The 14,243-nt window shown below is 38.4% G+C and overlaps 1 protein-coding gene across 1 annotated transcript in view; it reads left to right on the forward strand.

The window, feature by feature from the left end:
• HPGDS (hematopoietic prostaglandin D synthase) overlaps nt 1-7,895 on the forward strand; it is a 49,398-nt gene extending 41,503 nt beyond the window's left edge. The window contains exon 6 of the mRNA XM_075201661.1: nt 7,654-7,895. Coding sequence (XP_075057762.1) covers nt 7,654-7,818 — 165 coding nt within the window. The 3' untranslated portion in view covers nt 7,819-7,895. The remainder of the gene's footprint in view (nt 1-7,653) is intronic.
• Nucleotides 7,896-14,243: the final 6,348 nt, after the last annotated feature.

Raw genomic sequence — 14,243 nt, forward strand, 5'->3', positions numbered from 1 at the left:
ATTCTTATTTTTATATTTGCATATCACTGCTTTAGCAGATCGCCCCTGTATATTTATATATATGTATTTTAATATGTTTATAACCCTCTCCAGAGTGAAAAGTGATAAACCTAAGCCCTAGAAATACATGAGGACATGAAACACTATACTAACAACTCTGATTAGCCACATTGTTGATCATAGATAGCATTCACAATACGGAATTCTATTTATACTATTACATTGCATTGGTCAACAATGTTTGTATAATATTGCGTGATAGACTGCAAGGGTGAGAATTTGCACCAGCTATAGGGATTAGCCAGCAATGGGAGTGACATTGAGGGGGCTGCAATGAGAGCGACACATAGTGGACTGAAATGAGAACGATACGGAGGGGTTGCAATGACAGACATAGGAGGGTAACAATAACATAGTTTTTCTCTCTAGTGCTCTAGTGAATGATGATACTATGCCCTTATTGGTAAACAATAAAGGCCCCCCTGTCCTAACTGCCCCAGACTCCCCAAAGCCTTAATCCAGTTTTGGGTGTAAGTGTCAAGTGATGATGGTCGCATATAAATGCTAGAACAGGTGTTTGCAATCAAGAACAAATATAAAATGCATTGTATGTACAGTGGTTATTCATAACATCCTGCGGTTCTCTGGTCCCGTAAACAGCTTGTAAACAGACAGGCGAGGAGAGACTCCAAAAATGCATGCAAATATTCTGGGTTAAACGGGAACTCTGAGAACAACCTGGCAACTTACCCCCTTCTGTAATATTTGGCACTTCCAGCACGGCTGCCGAAACACTCCCACATGGCAACGTGCGTATGTTGAGTCAGATGTGTCCAGCTGTAAAGCAGCAGCATTTATGCCAGGCATACATCAGGTATAACACGTGTGTATATATAACCGCCCCACAATAGTGTAGAGATGTGGCTTGAAACTGTTAGTTGTAAATGCTAGAGTTGCATTGCCCTATTTCTACAAAATATAATAATATAATTAATTGTCATATACACTAGAGAGAGACTATTGTGTTGGCAGTGTTATAAATGTGAAAGTTGCATGTTCCATATAAAATGTAATTGGATATAAATGCAAATTAAATAAAAATCCATTTTTCCTTTTATTAATCAATTGGAAATTTTGCCTGCAGTAGTTCAAAAGTTAATATCAATTGCTGCTGATAGTCATCATCTTCATTCCATATGGTTGCACCAACTCTCCAACACCTTCAAGAGATATGCTTCCTAAATGGTGTATTTGTGGATGTGTCTGTCTAATTGTGTTTCAATTACGTGAACATACACAGCGGGATATCACATGTGTTAAAAATCTATGTTCTAACAGGCTTACAATTGATTTCTTATAAATGCTAAAGCAAACCTTAGCAGACCCATTTCTAGTGGCCATTAATCACATATCACACAATGTAGTAGATACAGGTCAATACTGCAAGTAGATATAAATCTATATGGAAAAATTATAGCTAATCGGCTGAAGATGGTGTAACCTGAGCTAATACACTTGGACCAGGTTAGTTGTGTACATAAGAGGATGGCAAGAAATAAGACAATGAAAATATAGACTCAATCCACACCACAACATCACCGTGATGCTCCTGTCAACAGATGCTGGCAAATCATTTGACAGGGTAGACTAGTCATTCATGGAGCAGACAATTATGGGATCTGAGCTAGGTGACTCCATGTTGGCAAGAATAATGACCGTATACCACTTTCCCAAAGTCTGAATTAGAGTAAGTGGTCTTTTATCAGAACCCTAACCAATCACTAACAGACGCAAGGCTTCTCTAAAGTAGTATTTTTTAGCTGTATCATTTGCATCAGCTACACGACAGGTGTACGTGTCAACTGATAGTGATGACTGTCACTACAGAGTGTACAGGTTTTTTTTGGGGAAACCACACCTGAAAGTCTTCAATGCAATATGGAGGGGATACATGCAGGAGAAATGGACAAATCCAGGTTACAATAGCAACTTGCTGATAAATAGACTGTCATGTACACAACTATGTCACTTATTATGGGGTCTTATCTCCTTTACTGACCTAAACAGGTCCCTGACCAGCTAAGAGCAACTCTGCTCAATGGACAATCACAAATCCCATGTCATATATAAATTACACTTGCCACTGGTTGTGGATGAGAAAGACTCACCCTCTCTATTCATTCTTGGTTAGGAAAGTAATATGAATAGATTTCTCTCTGAAGACCAGTTGAATAAAATATTTAAGCTGACCATTAACTCCAATTCTATAACTCCAAAATACAAGAAACAAACTAAAAAAAAATTGTGATTGTAGCTTGGACTGGTACATAGTCTTTTCTTCTGTTCTTTTCTGTTATACATGCCCTTTCATCTACTATTACAGAGTGATTACCCAGTTTTGTGCAGCTATAGAGGGACTACAGTTACTTACTAATGCTGCTACATTTCATACCCAACTCAATTTTCAATGATGGGCCTGATGTAGAGTCGCAAGTCCAAGTGAACAATGCAAAAAGCACTTTTATCCAAGGATCCGTCTCAGTTTGCATTCAAACTGAGAGAGATCTCCGTCTTGCACTTCTCTGCAATTAGAGATAAGGAACAGGGAAGGTAGTAGGCGACACTAGCAGTGCAAAGGCTTATTCACGCACTTTATGGCTGCTTTCAACTAAGCATAACATGTAAACAGATCTGTAGGAGACGTATCTTTTTCGGGGTGCTGTCTGCTGGTGCAACAGACCTTGCACTATTAGAAAATGAATTACAAAAATGATTACATTTTAAAAAAAAGGTGTGCAACCCCTCCCAAACAGCATAACCAACCCTAGTGCTATTTGGGGGGAAGAAGCACAATTAATTTTTTTAACATTAATTCATTAATTTATTTATTTATCTGCTTTACAGGGCCGCTGTGACACTTAAGTGTATCATAGACACCGGCCCATAAGGCAGATAAAGAGGTGTGTTGGTGAAATTTGCATAGTATTCTGAGTTGCACGGATCTAAAGATCTGTGCGACTTGGAATACTGTGTAAATTACGGGATTCAATTTACACTTATGAGTTAAGTGCAAATTGCGTCCGACTCTAAATCAGGCCCTGAAAGTATAACCGACAATATACATGATAGGGAAGAAAAGTTTAATATAAGACCCATAAATTCAGTGGGATTTCTTCTTCCAAAGTAAAGAGTAAGGGCCTCATTTACTGTTAAAAATGCAGCTAAAGGGTGCAAATTTGCACCTGGACAAACCATGTTGGATGAATAGGGGTGCAAATGCATACATTGAAAATACTACCTGCTTTTGCAAGCAGCACACAAATCCTGGGCAGATTTATTTATTTTAATGTTAAGTGGAGCTAGGATGTGCTTCCTTCCCAACTCTCTGTACTCATAACTCTAGTGTGGCCCTAAGTCCTTAAAGTGCCTAAATTGATAGCTTATACATTTTGCTCCCCTCTGCAATTAACTGCCAGCTAGAAAAAAAGACACAATTTTAATTTAAAACCTACCTCTAAAATAGTAATAAAGCAAAAGTCTCATATATCTTCCACCAGTTTTGGCTAAAACGATGTTCCGAAGGTTAGTCATTGGGAGTACCAACATTGAGTCATGTATATAAACATTATATTTTTAATTTGAGAGCAAAACTTATTTTTGATAAATGTGTCAAAGCTTTATGGTTCGACACATTTATCAAAAATAAGTTTTGCTCTCAAATTAAAAATATAATGTTTATATACCTGACTCAATGTTGGAACTCCCAATGACTAGTGACATGACAGAAAATGCTACAATTGGCATAATTATTGGATATCGCACAGCCTGGATTACCCTAAATAACACAAAACCTGTAAACAAGATACTACAAATAAATGTAGCTCTCTGTATCTGACATGGATGAATGATGTCATGGGAGGAAATAATGGATAGATTCCTGAGGGCAATATTAACATCTTTCTGAACAACTTTATGACATTAATACAAATTAAGCTCCTATTGTAAATTTTGTGCCGCAGACCTCACTTGAGCCCGTTTTGTCCAGAAACCTTGATGTTTATTCCATGCTATCTGATCTATATAATATCCTTAATAAACCATGTAATGTAGCAGCTTTAAGATCTATTGTTTTCTAAATCAGAGACATTTAAAACCAAAGTAGAGTTGTTATAGATGTTTCATTAACTGTAGGCAGTTAATATAACTTTGAGAATTTTGATGGTGGCTCTTGCCCTCATTATGTACCATTGTTAGTGTAATTCAGTTATCAGATTTATCACCACAAATAGGTCATTGATCCCTATGAAGAAAGTACCAACAGTACTTGTGAGCATTCAGAGTGAATTCTGGATGTGCATGGATGCAGTTTGTCCTATTTTCTTGCATCTCATACTGACAACTAGTGTGTACTGTTAGCACTTTCCTTGCAGGGTTGAATGATCTCTCATTTCAGTGCCAGTTAAACTGCTCTGACTGAATGTACATGAGCACAGTGAGAGCAAGCATATGTAGAGCATTTAAAGACCTTTAAAGATGGCTACTGCAATAAAAAAAATGGGGCTCTGAAAATATCAGCTTTGGGGGCAAATGTAGCTCCAGCATCAGACTTGGTAACTTGGCATCTGGGTTTTTTCAGCTCTGAATGTAAGATTTCTAAATGTAGAGACAAACACATGACTAAATTGTAACAAACAGAATAGTTCTCAAGAGTATATTTACATCTGCTAACAAAGGTCTATTCTTTACTGATTCCTCTATCCTTGGGCAAGTCTCCAACATGACATTCCAAGAGATAAATTTCAAACTTTCCCCAGCACCTTAATGAGATACATTCTCAGTACTTAAGAAGATGCATTTCTTAACAGACATCTGAACAAACACATTAATTATCTATTTGCATAAATATAAAAAGGGAAGTTTGGTTTAAAGAATTCCATTAACAGAGCTATAAGTTGCAGATGTTTCAAGATACACTGATCAGTCACAACATTAAAACCCCCTGCCTAAAATTGTGTAGGTCACCCTTTTGCCACTAAAACTGCTCCGATCCATTGAGGCATGGACTCCACAAGACCTCTGAAGGTGTCCTGTGGTTTTTGGCACAAAGATGTTAGCAGCAGTTCCTTTAAGTCCTGTAAGTTGTGAGGTGGGGCCTCCATGGCTTGGACTTGTTTTTCCAGCACATCCCACAGATGATCAATCATATTGAGATCTGGGGAATTTAGAGGCCATGTCAACAGCTTGAACTCTTTGTCATGTTCCTCAAACCCTTCTTGAACATTTTTTTTAGGGTGGCAGGGAGTATTATGAGGGAATACCGTTGCTATGAAGGGGTGTATTTGGTCTGCAATAATGTTTAGGTAGGTGGCACGTGTCAAAGTAACATCTACATGAATACCAGGACCCAATGTTTAGCAGCAGAACATTGCCCAGAGCATCACACTGCATCCGCTGGCTTGCCTTCTTCCCATAGTGCATCCTGGTGCCATCACTTCCGCAGATAAATGACACACGCACCTGGCCGTCCACATGATGTAAAAGAAAACGTGATTCATCAGACCGTGCCACCTTCCTCCATTACTTCATGGTCCAGTTCTAGTGCTAACGTGGCCATTGTATGGACTTTTGGTGGTGGACAAGGTTCCAGCAAGGGCACTCTGACCAGTCTGCGGCTACGCAGCAAGCTGTGATGCACTGTGTGTTCTGATACCAATCGATCATAGCCAGCATTTTGTGCTACAGTACAATATCTCTTCTGTGGGATTGGACCAGACAGGCTAGCGTTTGCTCCCCACATGCATCAATGAGCATTGGGCACCCATGACCCTATTAACGGTTCAATGGTTCTCCATTCTTGGACCACTTTTGGTAGGTACTACCCACTGCATACTGTGAACACCCCACAAGATCTGCCATTCTGGAGATGCTCTGACACAATCATTTAGCCATCACAATTTGCCCCTTGTCAAAGTTGCTCAGATTCTTACACTTGCCCATTTTTCCTGCTTCCTATGCATCAACTTCAAGAAATGACTTCACTTGCTACCTAATATATCCCACCCCATTATATATATATATATATATATATATATATATATATATATATATATATATATATATATATACACACATTAGTGAGTGTTTAAATGAGAGCGGGGGGGAGGGGTTAAATGTTGTGGACCTAATGAGTGAAAAGCAGAGACAGCTGAGGTAAATTGCCCAATGTGTGAGCCAAATACAAATATCACTTCCTAACACCTACATTTGCACCATAGTCCTTCGGCATGAGCAGACCAATACAACATCTTTTCTCACACACAGGAGCCTGATGTGGGTAGGGGAATGAAGGAGTAAAGCAAGGCCGGAATCCACAGTTACAGGGAAGGGTCCAGGATCAACTGGAACTGACATGTTGCAGTGCTTGGGCTTTGTACGCTGGTGGAGCACATGGTGATACCGATGTCAGCAGGAACCAGCAGATGTGTATAAGGAAAAGTGAAGCCAAGTACCTTCATTTACTTACAATTAATGCAATCAGAGATCTGTGACCTCATCTCCAGGGGGATTCTAAATGACACAAACAAATAGGGGGCAGTTGTTCTAGAGATGGTAATGATCTGTTGTGGTAAGCCATGCCTCCAACTAGGATTGCACAATAAATTACATTTATATATTCCAAAGGAATAGATGCCCCATACCCGTCTTGGTGTCACAGAACTCCTGAGTGTTCAAGTGTATGCAAAGTTAGTGGGAGGGGCTAGACCAAAATTTAACTAATCTAAACATTAACGGCAGAACAGGGAAGTGAGGTGAGGCTTCTGTCAGACTGGTGGAGGAAGAGTGGTTTTAAATGCATCTCTATATGAAATGATGTTCATACATTCAGCTTGTCTAATATATTTGTCAATCAAATTCTGAGGATTGTGGGTATATACAGATAGTTACAGGGAAACTCCTAGCCTAGACCAGTTCCCTTTAGTTGGTGCTTGTATATAAATAAATGAATGGATTCAGTTCATCATGGAGATGGGAAATTGGGTGTTTTGATCTAAATAAAAAGGATTAAATATACTGCAAAGTAAAACACACCTGTACCAACCAAATGCCTGGGTGCTATGGTTTGCTGAACCTTTTTTTTTTTTTTTTGTACCAGTTTTCAGAAATGTGCCAGAGAAACATACTTGTATGGCAGCATCTATGTCCTCAACATGACCAAGATCTTTGATGTGTTTAAATAAATGATAGAACTTTGTTAAGCACCTTAGACATCTGGGAGGGGAAAAAAGTATTAGATATTTTCTATTATTACTATAACTGATCATTTAGCCAGCCTTCAATTACAGCAAAGTCCCTGCTTATGTCACACTTCTCCTAAAGAACACCTCTACAAAAGTAATATGTGCAACTCCACTGTACTATCCAGCTGCAAGTGTATATAGAAGTCTGTTAATGGAAAGTTACAGTTACAAATGCCTGAACAATTTAAAAAAGTTCATGTTATAATTTATATTTCTCTTGCCCACAAACCAAAGCTTTTTTGTCTGTGATTTCTTTGCAGTTGACCTATAACATTAATCTTCTACAATGCTTCAGGTAATCTCTTTATTAATTTATGCTCTAAAGTTAAAGCCCAGTATTATTTTTTTTCTCCAGGTAACATGGGCAGACTTTTACTGGGTTACCAGCAGCGATGGCATTGCATACTTTCAACCTGATTTTGTAAAAAACTACCCAAAACTGTTGGCTCTGAAGAAGAGAGTTCAGGAAGTCCCAGAGATTGCAGCATGGATAAAGAGAAGACCACAAACAATTTACTAACTCAAAAATTCTTCTATGTGGTATCTAAAAGTGAAGATTAAAAATCCACTGCAGTTAATAAAAGCCAAATGCTTTAACCTCTTTGTTGTAAACTATTTATATGTAGGTGCTCTCTATATTGCATATCTTACCTGTGGTAGAGATGAGTTTAGTTCTGGCAAAATTGTCCATTGTTTCAGTTTTGCAGTGAAATAGACCTGTTCACGGAGGTGGGAAGGTCCGGTAATACAGTCGTCAAGAACTTACAGTCTGAATAGAAGTAGAAAGAAGGTCAATTCTGTTGGGTAGGACTGGGAAGAAAATTTTGAGGTCAAATGCAGAACAAGGTCAATATTTTTCAGAACAGTTTTAAAAATGTTGCCAATATCTGATCTGTATTATGACATTTCACATTGGCTATACTTTACCATTAATAAAAATGAAAAGGTCTATTGATGGCAAATAAAATTGATGGAGAGGCCCTTAGTCTGAATCAATGGCTTTGCTGCAACCTACTTTCCAGTCTGGAGCACATGTAGCCCAGCTAAAGACACAGAGTCCTCAATTGCCAGTTTTCCCTAATTCTGTTTGCAGTAGTTCATACTTAGAGATTAAAAATAGCCGTAAGTAGACACGGATGTGTTTTTGACAGAGATGGGCTAAATTATCCTGATGTCATCTCATATGTGGCCAATTGGATGACTGTCCTATACAATTGTTATCCAATAGTCGATGATGTACATCAGTCAATATCTGGCATCAATAACCAACAAAAAAAAGAAAGTTCCTCATGTCAGATCTCTGCTCTTCTGAACATGCACAGAGAAGGCCCAGGCTTAACTGCGTACGATCTGGGATAATAGTGGCTGCAGATAAAGGCAGAACAGCGAGTTTCAGATTGAAAATGAGAAAGTGAGCATATAACTGTTATTATAGCACCTTACCTCTCAATACCCCGAAATATAGATGTTTATACTCATGCATTTATTAGGCATAGACACCAGCAAATATATCTGGATATTTATAGAAATACAAGCGCATCAGTTAAATCTACTTAATAAAAACAAACCGTGTTAGTCATATAAATGGGAATATTTACATATAATGTAATTACAAGTAGAGATTAGCAGATTTTATCGAATTGTCAAGTTCACCAATCATAGACTGAACTCAGATTGACCAATGGAATTTGACAGCTGTCATTTTGTGTTGGGAAATGGGTGGGAGAGGGTCCAGATCCTGGAAAGCTCTGAGCAGAGAGCCGTGCAACCGAGTACTGCACAGCTCAGCAAATGCAGACATCTGTAACATAATAATTATATTATTATTACTAATTACGTAATTAGCAAAAAATGTATTTCATGGGGATAATAAAATAATTTAATAGGAAGTTATAGATCAAAAATCTGTTTCAACACATATCATGCTTTGCACGGTTGGTGGCCAGAATTTTCTTAATATGAAGAGATGTTGGCTGTGGCCTGTACAATGACTGTTCATTTTCAGCTTTAGGTAACCACATACAGAACATTACAATACAAATATAATTGCCATACCATCTACTGAATTAAGAGGTAATAACTAAAAAAAAACTAGTAAAACATTGACCTTTAATTGCTTGTGCACACACGTGTTTAAATTCAATAGTAAGTTTAAAAACTGGGAATATGAATAAAAGTTTAATCATTTGCCACTATACTAGAGACAACACGTTTTAATGTTGGCACACGAAATTCAAACAATGTCAAAATGTATTGTACAGAATGAGACCAACTGCCTGCTGTCAGCAATTCAACACTCTGTTGCTGTTCCTCTAGTCACTAAAGCATGTACACAATCAGAAATTATACAATAAGCCATGTTGGATAGGAGGACATGTTACCTTGCTTCTAGCACACTGGAGAGTCTGTTCAGGTTTTACGCAACCAATTTAAACCTTTTGAAATAGTAACAAGTGTACTGAGTTCAGACACTGCCAGTCTGAGTCAGGTCATGCCACTTATTAAACGAATAGAATAGCAGCTGATGGAGTCTATGAAAACAAATTCTGCTATTTGTGCACTTTTTATCTTTGGCACATTTTGGACTGGTCACATTTCAACATCAATAATTTGTTTATACAGAACCCATTTACCTTTGAGTTTTCAAAAAATACCATTAGTTTGCTTATGCCTCCTCACACGGCAAATACAATCTAATCCAAAAAGTTTTTTTCTAAATGAAATTGCAAGAAAGTGAACTAAAAGCAAATGTCTGTATTTTGTTTTACTAACCACAAAATATTTTGTGGTTCTATCTTTAGCACCAATCCACCTTTCAAAAACCACAAAATCCAGGATTCTACACATAATAAAATCTGCACTTAAAAATGATAATGCAGTTTTTTTGTTTTTGCTAGTTTTCACCAACTCAAATAAGACGCATACAATGTGTAGGAATACCATGGTAGCCTAACAATGCATAGCATTTTGAAAACTAGACAACCTACTGCATCAAATAAGTGCACCCCAATTTCATTTATGCTGGGATAGGGTATATCTGTGCATTGGAACCCCCTACCTCTGGACAACTTAATGCTTTCTGTAGTGTAGTGATTACCAGACAATAACTACTAAAAGGTCACATTATAAAATGTCTTTCCTACCTTGTCTTTGAGAAAGTCTGATGAAACGAGTCAGATGAAACAAGTTAGTCAGGCTTCACTTATAATCCACCCGAGTATCCAGAATGGGGTCCACACACTTTATGTGAACAGTCAGCTGACCACTAGACTTACCACCGACCGGCCCCTGTCAGAAGCATCTGGACAGAAGGGAACTTGACCATTGATGCAGCTCTCTCAATACAGTGAGTTATAAATACTGATTTTCATAGCCTTGGTAATTGGGAGGTGTCTCATGTTTGAGTTCTGATTTTCATTCTGTGTACACTTGGGTAAGTACATTTTCAAGATTTGCCTTAAAATGTTCGTAATCCATGAATATTATTTATTTCTGGATCTAGAGGTTGGATTGAGTCACTTTTTCTGAACCAACAAATAATATTAACAATTAATGGGACATTAATGTGTTTTATTATTGTTATTAATTCTTACATACCATGTATTTGCAATAGTTTCACTAATTAGGACATAACAGTCTTCACTATATACATGCCATATGTTGCAGTGTATACTAATTGCTCAGTGCATCTGTGATCATTTGTTTTACTGAGTGATTTAAAAATATTTTGTTTCAGTGTATTTTTTATAATGAATACTATATAGTTTTTAAAAAAAACCACTGTTTTTATGTCTTTTCCCTTAGTGTATCATCAGGAACAATTAAGTGTGATTTAAATCATTATTTTCATTTGGTTTTTTTTTCCTAGCGCTGTATTCATTCTTTCTTTATTTGGATTCCTTTCTTGTTAAGGACATGTAGCAAGGTCCTTTTTATACAGCTGTGACTTTTATATATAATATCACCCTTTTGGAATGTAAAGCCCAGCACCAGTTTTTTTGTTTTTTTTTTGTTTTGGTCCATTTTCTCCACATCATTAGAAAGAAAAGACTATCCTCTTTCACATGAGGGGTCATTGTTTTTTTGGAGCCAGGTGTTACAAAACACCTCCCACATCCTGGGCTCCTTAATGTTTTCTGCCAGTGTAGGGAATTGTTTTCAGAGTATTACATTTGATTGCCAAAGAATAACTAGCAAGGGGACACATCATTTGAAATAGGGAACACCACTTTCAAATGTGTACCACTGGCTTTATTGATCCCCCACCCCCATACCTGGACTTCCTAATCATTTCTGTATGAGGGGGCATGCTCTGGTGATTTCAGATGATCAGCACTGAAGGGGTAAAACGTTTCACATGTGCTGTTTAATCTTCACAATAAAGGAGCGTGAAAGGACCCAAGGACAATGCCATCTCCTGTAATATTTTTTTTTTATTTAGCTGCCTGTTTATTGCTCGACCACTCGTTTTATTTGGGTCCAATGTCATTTACTTTTACCAGTAAGACATACTGGTCTTTGTAGCAGTTGGTTCCAGTGGAGATGCGCTTACATTGGGTGAGAAACTAGACATCAGTAATGATACTGAAAAAGTTAATGGTGAGTGACTTGAGGAAATTGCCAGCCCTAACTCATTATCATCGCTTCTGCAGACTGAGGACCAGACACACGCATAAATTTGCTGCAGGAGTATTGGAAACAATCTTGATTTTGTTGGTTTTCAAACAATCTAAACAATTCTGCCACAAAGGTGACATTCTTGTACCTGAAGCTCCTGATTTATACTATGCATTGTTGTTTAATATACAACATAAAGGTGGTTGGGAGGACTCAATGACAACTTAACTACAGCTATTTATTTGGTACAGGTAACTTTTTCAGCCAGTCCACTCACTGCAACCTTTGACCAGTGTTGCTCAGTCATATTAATATTTGTGAGGTAGCTTAAAAAAAAATTAGAATATGAATGCGTTTATGAATTTACCATTTTCATCAAATTCAGTTTTGGGTGAATTCCATATATCTAGCTTATACTATTCTGGCTGCTCAACATACGCATATCAGCCACTGGTTGTAATGGACCGCATTTATTATATGCGCTGGAAAAGCTTTGTTTTTTGTTCCAATGCTCCTAGATGGTCCTTACAGTGCACCTTCAATGCAATTGCTTAATCTATGTACTGTGGAGATGGCTCAGGAAACTGGAAGTGGAGCAATGTGTGCAGAGAGGGGAAAATCTGAAAAGGCATCCTCTGTAAACATCACATCAAAAGTCTAACCTCCTACCACATTAAATAAAACTTTCGTTTCTCTCTCAAAATTCTATTTTTATCTTCATTTTAGTATACCAAGATGGCTGCTAGACACGTGTCCAAGATGAGTTACTGCATCAGCAGCCATAAATCCCCTAAAGTTTGGGGCTTCCGTTTGACGGTTCATTCCAGATAATTCTCCTCCCACCACTAGGTATATGGAGAGGTGTGCTCTGCGGCATAAGAGCAGAGTGCTGGTTTGTGGCATGGCACTTGCTCTACAGTTGGTGACTCCACTCCGTTGACTGGAAGTCAGGTCTGCTAGCTGGATCCCTGCTCAAGGACCTGTTCCTCTTGGAGCCTGCTCTAAATTAAATTCGCAAGGTAAAACCCACTTACTTAACTGCTGAAACACTGTCAGAGTACCCTTGTTATTACCAGCACCCAACCTCATTTAGTTTCTAAGGCATTTTAGCCTTCACGATGACTGCCTCTGACCAACATTCCTTCGGACACCCATCAACCACTCACCTCTTTTTGACCTTGTGATGTCACCAGCTCCTTACCTCATCTCTTCCCAACCCATTGGCGACTGACACAGGGCCCGCCGAGCTCTAACACAATCCTTATGGCTTTTTATATTGCTAAATAAAGGCGTATATAAGTTATACAGCTTTTCACATACTAGCTTTCTTCCACATTGTTACTTGTGTCTTACAACTGCCTCTATACTGCTTTAGTAGCTATTGTTGTATTGCTATGTTCACTGCTTTAATCACCATTTTCCTGTTGCTACAGTCATCTATAAGCTCTGCCTCTACATGGATTCACTTGCCATACCTCATCTCTCCCCCTTAGACCTCATAATTTCCCATTGATATTTTCCTATATTAATTCTTGCAAATAGCCACCCCCCTCTTCTTTTTTTTTCCTCCGTACCTCTCCCTAGCATCCATCAGTTCTCTACCTCCACTCCATGCACACGCTGTCTCTCATCCACATTGCACTCACTTCTCCCTGTTCTGCTCCTCTCCCTGCAACTCCTTGATCCCCCCCTATTTTCTACCCGCAACCAATCCACACCCCCCCCCCCTTCCATCTGATTATTCTTCCCCTATCTACTTACCCAGCCATTATGCTCACCGTCTTGCCTTCCCCAACTGGCTCCATCCCTTTTCCCACATATTCCCCTATGCTCCCTGTCCTGCCCTAATATTGTTATCTCTCAGCAGCCCTTGATTAAGCAGCCCCAGTAAATTCACACCATCCCCAGTGCTCCAAAGCTCCACCCTGACCAACACCACATGCCATTTCTTTGCTGCGGTCAACTCGTGTCAATGCCCCCCCTACACTCCTGCCCAGTGTTCTCTCTCTGCATACTATTTTGCCACTCACTTTAAAGACAAAATTGACACCATTCGGCATGAAACCTCTTAATTGATTTGGTCATAGTATATACAGTAGAACACAGCATTCCTCAATTCAGAGTTTAACAGTCATTATAAAGCCAGAGAACTGCCTCCATAAAGGGGTTACCTGCAATTACAGATCACTTGTAATAATGTTAGGCGACATGCAAACTAGTCTTCGATCAATATTACAAGTAACTTTACAATCTTAAAATGTAGGGAAGTTCTAACACTCTTGGTAAATAAAATAAATACAAATCCAAAAAAAACAATGTGCCAACACA

This window comes from Mixophyes fleayi, chromosome 1 (assembly GCF_038048845.1).
Source record: "Mixophyes fleayi isolate aMixFle1 chromosome 1, aMixFle1.hap1, whole genome shotgun sequence".
Classification (NCBI taxonomy): domain Eukaryota; kingdom Metazoa; phylum Chordata; class Amphibia; order Anura; family Limnodynastidae; genus Mixophyes; species Mixophyes fleayi.